General features: G+C 39.5%; 1 protein-coding gene across 4 annotated transcripts in view; it reads left to right on the plus strand.

Annotated features, from left to right (window-relative positions):
- Positions 1–4,078, plus strand: part of Ngly1 (N-glycanase 1) — a 55,931-nt gene extending 51,853 nt beyond the window's left edge. For 3 of the 4 annotated variants that reach the window (XM_034498051.2, XM_076931592.1, XM_034498053.2), the window contains 2 exons: positions 2,770–2,947; positions 3,409–4,078. In XM_034498051.2, coding sequence (XP_034353942.1) covers positions 2,770–2,947; positions 3,409–3,584 — 354 coding nt within the window. In that variant the 3' untranslated portion in view covers positions 3,585–4,078. The remainder of the gene's footprint in view (positions 1–2,769; positions 2,948–3,408) is intronic. The other variant, XM_034498052.2, reaches the window with a different exon arrangement.
- Positions 4,079–8,223: the final 4,145 nt, after the last annotated feature.

Raw genomic sequence — 8,223 nt, forward strand, 5'->3', positions numbered from 1 at the left:
TGGCCCCAAATGTAGAGATCTGCCTGCCTCTGCCTCCTGCTTTTTAAAAAGGATTTATATTTATTTTTTATTTTTTCAAGGTTTTTTAAAATAAGATTTATTTATTTTATGTATATGAGTTCATTGTTAATATCTTCAGACACACCAGAAGAGAGCATTGGATCCCATTACAGATAGTTGTGGACCTCTGGAAGAGCAATCAGTGCTTTTAACTGCTAAGCCATCTCTTCAGCCCCTATATTTATTTTTAAATTATGTGTGTGTGTCTAGGTAGATAAGCGCAGTAGCCTGTGGCAATGAGGGCAGAAGAGGGAGTCAGGTCTCCTGGAGCTAGAGATGAAGCTGTGAGCCACTCCGTGTAGATGCTAGGAATGGAATCCGGGTCTTTTGAAAGAGCAAGATGTTCTCTAACTGCTGACCCAGAGCCAACTCTGCAGCCCCCAAGACCATCTTCTTAGAACAAGATTGTTCAGTAGATGCAGTATGTCTAATTTAATCATTCTGATAAGGAATATTGTCCTTGCTAGACTTCCTGTTGCTGTAATAAAACAGTGCCAAAAACAGCTTGAGGAGAAAAGGGTATTTCATCTTACCACTTTGTAGTCCATCTGACTAAGTCAGGAATTCAAGCAGAGGCATGGAGGGCTGCTGCTTACTAGCTTGTTCCTTAGGGCTAGTTCAGTTTGCTTTCTTATACAACACAGTACCCCTGACATGCACCCTAGCACGTCATCTGATCAAGACAATAACTCATAGACTCACCTTCATGCATATATATGTAACCAGTCATAGACTTACCTTCATGCATATATATGTAACCAGTTTATTTTGTAGCTTTAGCTAAAAAGTGCCCCCCTTTTTAAATAAATTAATTTCTCTAGCATTTATGTTTTTCATACAATGAGCTTAAATTGCTTTTTTAAAAAAGTGAACTGCTTCTTGCTTTTCTGCTTTTCAGGTTAGATGTGTTTAAGGCCAGAGGTCTTACTCAATACTTGATTTTTATAGTATTTTTTAGCTGACAGGTGTTGTACTTATATATGCTGGATTCAGTTTTCCATATTTCTAACTGTTGGTAGCCTGGAGTATCTGGTCCTAAAGACTGATTCTATGATTGAGTTTTATATCCAGTGTATCCCCATCATTCCTCATCTGTAGTGTGCCCCAAGTGCAGCTTCATTTTCCAGACACTTTGTTACAGAATAAAATTGTCATCATTAGCTACAGCTTCTGTCATACATTGTCAGATTAGTGTCCTTGAATTTCTTCTATGAACATAACACGGTTTTTAGTAACACTATCTCATCTTCTACTTGGCAGCATTACCTGTTGGTAAGTTATTATTTTCAGCCATGTGCATATTAATGTAAACCTTAATTATATTGTTGAATTTGAACAAAGAGCTATAGAACCACATTGTTTTTCTTTATATTCTACTTTCTTCTGCCATTTGGAATATTCTGGAAGGATAATTTTCTCGATTAAGATTCTTTCTTCCCATATATATCTAGGTTTGAGTCAAGTTGACAAAAAAAAAAAAAAAAAAAAAAAACAAGTCCACACAAGCATATTTAACCAGGAAGAAAGATAGAGCAAGTAAGTGATAGTTGTAGTTATTTTTACCTGAGGATAGAGACTAGAAGACAAAGTAGCAAACAGGAAGGTATTTCCATAATTGGTGCTTCAGCCGTTTGCTCTACATCTAAAGAATATCAGTTGTGTTTCTAAATGAACCAGTCTAATTTGAATATCTGTCCATTTACATGTATTATATATAATTACATATCTTTAATGCCTAATAAGTACTTCATGTCTATTGGAAACTCTCCTCCTCCATGAATCCAGAGCTGATACCCACAGAGTCCTTTTGATGTGGTTACATTAGACAAAAACACAAATAATTACACTGAAGTAAGGAGAGTTTGGCAAGTCCAGGCATGATGAAGTGTTGAAGGACCTTGGAAGCTGATAGACTTAAGGCAAGAGCTGACTGTCTGAGGTACATAGACTAGGTGGATGCTAAGGAGGATGTAAAACTCTAATCTGATAAGGGTGGTGTCGGGCAGCAAGAGCAGGTGTACCATGCATGGCTAGTACAGTGTGGTGAGGAGGGGTCTCTTACATACATACACACAGAGGCATTTCAAGAGTAGACAAGAGTAGATAACAGAGTGAGATTCTTAGGGTCAGGCCCAAGTGAGGGTATTGGGCTACAGAGGACCCAGGTAGAGACGTGAGTTTCATGACACATATGGAGGGGTAGAGATGCACTGGAAACACCCAGTAGACCTGAGCACCTTAAGCTAGGACTGCTCAAAGTGAGAAGGGGCGTGTACTGGAAAGGTAGACCTGTATGTCACTTCCACAGCCCTTGGTGGCTGAGCTGTGTCATGTCCCTTGAGAGGCTGTGGCCTTACCATCATTGGGAATTGTTTTAAAATCCTGACTTGAGGAGATGACTCAAGGGGCAGTTATCTGGAAGGACAGTCATGTTCAGCATTGTTCCTCTCAGTGCTTGCTTTCCGTATTAAACTTCTAAGCAGATTATGCTTTAGGGGACATATGTACTGTAATAACTTTTTATATATATGAAAAATGCTACAGGAAATATTCCTAATGGCAAGAAAAAATGATAGCATTAAGAATCTTTTTAGTGAATAAATTTTAATTTTTAGTTGCCCTTTGTTCAATATATTTTGCAATAAGACTCATTTTCTACACTATTTGATTTCTTCTGAAAATTTCTCCCACGTGCCCCAAATTTTCTAGGTTTATTTGGCCCGAAAAGAAGGATCATCCTTTGCTTATATTTCCTGGAAGTTTGAGTGTGGGTCAGCTGGTCTAAAAATAGATAATGTTTCTGTCCGAACAAGTAGCCAAAGCTTTGAGTCTGGATCAGTGAGGTGGAAACTGCGATCTGAGAAGGCTCAAGTCAACCTGCTGGGAGGTAGGTCCAGCTAGAGTGTTCACAGGCAGTGACTGTTGGCCTGACACTCTCTGGGCTATATGCAGTTTATCGAAATGTACCAAAGAGTTATTCATATAACTGTGGCAAAATTCTTTATTTTATCTCATTTTGTATTACACAGGCTGATAGGGGTGTGTGTGTGTGTGTGTGTGTGTGTGTGTGTGTGTGTGTGTGTGTATGAGAGAGAAGGGGGGAGGGAAGGAAGGGGGAGAGAGAGAGAGAGAGAGAGAGAGAGAGAGAGAGAGAGAGAGAGAGAGAGAGAGAAAGATATGCAGGGAAAATAACCTTTGATACAAAGGAAATATTTCTTCTATAAAGAAAAATATCTGTTTTCAAGGGGTGGTTTTAAACTGCATCAGTCCTATAAGAGGTGCATTTGAAACTTCTTGCTTTTCAAACTACCAAAACTCAAGTGGAAATTCTTTTTTTCCCTCCAACAGATAAAAATCTACGTTCCTATAATGATTTTTCTGGTGCCACAGAAGTTACATTAGAAGCAGAGTTAAGCAGAGGAGATGGAGAAGTTGCTTGGCAACATACCCAGCTGTTTAGACAAAGCTTAAATGACAGTGGAGAAAATGGCTTGGAGATAATTATAACGTTCGATGACCTCTGAAAGCCTGAACTTCAGGGAAATGCTAGCCACAACCAAGGACCTGCCCTGACCTCCAGTAGTGTATTAGTGTATCTAGTTGGCAGTTCATCACCCTGTCCAACAGGTTTCTCTTGCTGGCTATACATCATGTAATCCTCATTAAATATATCTTCATAGTGTGGACCATAAGAAATCTTCAATTTAATACTCACTTCTGCCTGTGACTAGAATTTGGCATAAGATATTTGGCATAAACTAACCATAAAAAATTCTAATCTAAACACTGTTAGTAGAGTTGTAAATGAAAATGATGGTATTCGTGATTAAATGCTGTTCATGACTGTGATACAATCTGGGGCTACTAGTTACTTAACATTATCTGATTAGATTTTCTTAACATTCTTCATTTTAAATAAATGTCAAAGTCAAGTATTGCTTATGTTATACGATGCATGAAGGTTTTTATCATTGTAAATATATGAACAGTTAAAAATAAAATGGATTATTTTGTTTTATACCTTTTCAGTGCTTACCTTGCCTAAAAACAGGCTTTCCTGGGTATGACGAACATTGAAAACTGCCTCAGTATACACCAGTTCTGCAATCATTTATTACTAACAGCTTATTTAAAGATACATTACAAGTTGCATAATGCATGGGAACTTGGATATTCTTTCTTTACCTTTTAATTAATAAGTTACCTCACTGAATAAAATATTCTTGGTTTTGAAACTGTTTGGTATGAGAAAGTTAAGTGATGTGAATGAGATCTGAAACCATTAAGCAAAAGGCAGATACTATTTGAGGCATGCCTTGATATATTATAGAGTAGATCACCGTAGTTTTAGCTGTGTGAGTCTGTTTCTAGCTATAGGATTTAATACCAAATCAATAAAAATACTAGAATCTTACAGAGTGACAGCATAGCAATTGTCACTAAACACCATCTCCCCCATTTAAATTAGCATCTTTAGGTGTTTACCAGTAAATAGTAGCCAACTTTTTTTTTTTTTTTTTTTTTTTTTTTTTTTTTTTTTTTGGTTTTTCGAGACAGGGTTTCTCTGTATAGCCTTTGGCTGTCCTGGAACTCACTCGGTAGACCAGGCTGGCCTCGAACTCAGAAATCCACCTGCCTCTGCCTCCCAAGTGCTGGGATTAAAAGTAGCCAACTTTTGAGAAGTAATCCCTTACTAAAAAGTTGTATTTCGTTTTTCCTCATAAATATATTCTAACATGACACTAAAAAAATGGATAAACTGAGTAAAGTAGAATCAAGAAAGAATACAAAGCTGTGCTTAGCTATGTGAGACCCTATCTAAACAAATGTGCCTTGTTTAGTTTTTAAGTAGCTTATGTAGATGAACTTGTTATATTGAATATCAATATTTAGGAACTCTCAGACTTCAGAATTATTCATATCAGACTTCAGAATTATTCATAGCCATAAATGGTCAAGCACCTAAAGCTGGAGAAACATCAGTTCATGGCTTGGTGAAAGGGTCAGCTCAGTTGGGACTCATTCATCAACCCTGAGATTGAGAAAACTTGAAGGTCTGCAGCAGTTCTGTCAGGAAGCATGCTAGACCTGTGGAACACAGATGCTTCGACTCCCATCTCCAGAGAGAACATATTCTAGTTTTCACTGGGTCCTTACATAGAAAAATGAGGAGAAAGGGCAGTTGGACGTTTGGAGATTAAACCCAGAGCCTTGCATATACTAGGGACGTGCTTTAGCACTGAGCTACACCCAAGCTTCCAGATTTAAATGACTTCCATGAGAGTTTTAGTTCAGAGTCCAGTAAATGCTAATAAATATTTTATATAAAAGTTGAGGGGTAATGTTAGAATCTGAGAAAATTCTCAAAGTGTGTGAAGTTAACAAGCAAACAAGTAAGAGGACTGGTAAGCTAGGTGAGTGAGATGATAGTGTAGCCGGCTGATGAGCTGGGCACTCACAGCATGGCACATGCCATAGAATCACCGAGCTCTCACTTGCAGGCTTCTTCTGTACAGCTGCAGAAGGCATGGAGGGTATCAAGAACCAGGTTAGACTGCTCTATGTCTTTGATAGCTTAGCCATCTGCCCTGGTGTTCATCATCCATGTTAAGCCTTGCAAATCCATATCACACTAACCACTCCACTGACACTGCTTTCTGCTGCAGTGTAGTTGAGTGGTAGTATTTTGTTAAAGATTACATCCTCGAGGCAAGTAGGACATCTAATGTTTTGATCACTTTACAGGGAAATAAGTGCCTCTGAATGAGAGACCACTAGGGAACCTTCACTTGTCATGGAATTTAGAGGTCCATAAGATGAGTAGTAAGTTAGCTCAGGCTTGTGTTAGTTTCACCACAAAAAGCTTCCAAACCAATGAAGCTAGTCTTGACCCATGTAAACAGTTTCATAAATAGCACTACAGGCAGAATTCTGTCCCAAGCCCTTCTTCCTGAAGTGTAAGGCCATAGGCTCAGGAGTTTGTGGGTACCATTTTATGGATATTCTAGAATACTTTAGCAGCAGTATTCTTAGAACCAGTGACTTCAATATAAGCTATGCTAAATTAGGAGTGTCTATAATAATAGAAGCTGTGGGTTTTGTGGTTTTATTTATGTATAAGCTAGGCGATTCAAGCATGCCTTTCTTAAATATTTTTGAGAGAAATGAAGACTAAGCTACTATAAAGTCCAGCTGATTTATTACACATGGATGTTTTCTCTAGATTGCCCAAAACTGCTTTATCTTATCCCCAATGTATACATGCAAAACTGAAAGGCTAAGTGGAAGCTAACTGTACAAGTGAGATCTTAACTATCTTTCTTAGTTTGCTGTCTCCTCAAAAGCCTGTGTTGTCCTGAGACAGTCTCTGTAGCTCATGCTGGCCTCAAACTGGGGACAGTCTCTTACATCAGCCTCCCACATGCTAGGATTGCAGGGATGAACCACCACCCCTGGCTTCTTTCTCCAAGACTTGTTTAGAAATCTGCAAAGTCTAATTAACAGGAAATTCATAAGTAAGCCAGAAAGAGTTTTGAAAAGCTCAATAGCTGCTACTGTAATGCCTAGCGGGGCATGTCACAGAAATACACTGTGAATTGCTACTCAGACTGGCTTATCAGTTTTCAAATGCTTAAATTATTAAAGTTACTTTAGATAAAAATTCAAACAGGAGAGTCTTGGAAATTAAAATTGCTGCCTTCACCCCTGACCCCAACTATTTCTAGAGGTAACCAGCAAGACTGTTGATGGGGGATTCCCAAGACTTCCTGTGGGCTTCACCTGAGGGCACACAGACCAGCTTCCTGTCTTTGGGGTTGTTTTCTCTATGGATGTGCAGCCTCTTTCTGCCAGCTTTAACGCTTTTAGAAATCTGTTCATTTCCAGTCATTAATCTCATTTTATAGCACACTGTTCCGTAATATTTACAGACTGTTGTTTTCTTTTTTATTGCTAGCATCACTGTATAGAACATCCTTATACATATTTCACATAGAATATATGCAAAGATATATGCATTTAAGATTTTGTTGGCTACACACTTAGCAACGGACAGCTTTGTCCTCCCTTTTTTGCAAAAGCTAAATTGCAGTGGTGGCAGCCAGCCAGTGTTCCCCACCTCTTCAGTCTCTCGTTCCCCCTTCCAGCCAATTTGAGCTGGCTCTTGTGTCCAGTCGGCTGATGAAAGTATGCTTGTGGTCTTCTGAGGTTTGCCATTAAAGGCCTTTCTGTCTTGGATTGCTGACTCTGGAAAGGCTTGCCTCTGTGACACTGGGACAATCCAGCCAGTTCCTGAAAAGGAGGAGATAGCCCCTCACTCCAACTACCAACACTGACCAGCCCTTTCATGGTGGCTCTGAGGCTACACTTCTGCAGAGCTTGCTGCACAGGTCAGAGCTGTGTCACTCAGGACCAGCACTGCTGCATTCCCAGCAGAGCCTCAAGAATCAGTGGCCTTGAGGGACATGGAGTGACTGCTATGCAGCAATGGATAACTACAGTAGCAGACCAAGGTACTTCACTTGTGAGGTTGATTTCTCAGATGCCACTCATCTTCAGAGGCCATTTTCCTTAGCTAGTTTTGCTTTCTGCTTAATTTCCTGTTTATGTGTTTGTTTTGAGTTTCTTCCATCTTTCTTCTTTTTGATGATGTAAGCAAAACCCGCCTCCCTTCCAGATTCACTATAGCCATTATAAAGCACTGTGAGAGCCTCGCCATGCCTTTCTATTTTGTTTTGTTGGGGTTTGAGGCAGAATCTCTCAGTGGTTGCCTAAACTAGCCTTGAACTCTGGATCCTGCCTAAGCTTTGGAAGTTCCAGAATTTTGTTTCTGTAGATCTGTGCCATAACTGTCAGCTTCATATTTTCCCCCAGCTTTCTATTTAAGAGCTTCTTCCCCTTTCCTAGCATTATGTACAGTTCACAGCGGTGGCTTGTCTCCAGTCTTTTTTAAACTGTTAAATGAAGATACTTAACATCTGGATTTGAGGTGCATATTGAGAAGTGGTGTGTGGTGGCTACTGTAATGGATACTCTATCTGTACAGACCCACACCCCCATACAGAAGCAGCTGGCAAAACCTTCTCTAGGACAAGACTCCTATCCTCACCACTGCAAACCCCCAGCTTCAGTGACATCTCCTGCCAGTCACTCCTTACTAATATA

This window comes from Arvicanthis niloticus, chromosome 3 (genome assembly GCF_011762505.2).
Source record: "Arvicanthis niloticus isolate mArvNil1 chromosome 3, mArvNil1.pat.X, whole genome shotgun sequence".
In the NCBI taxonomy this organism is placed as follows: Eukaryota; Metazoa; Chordata; class Mammalia; order Rodentia; family Muridae; genus Arvicanthis; species Arvicanthis niloticus.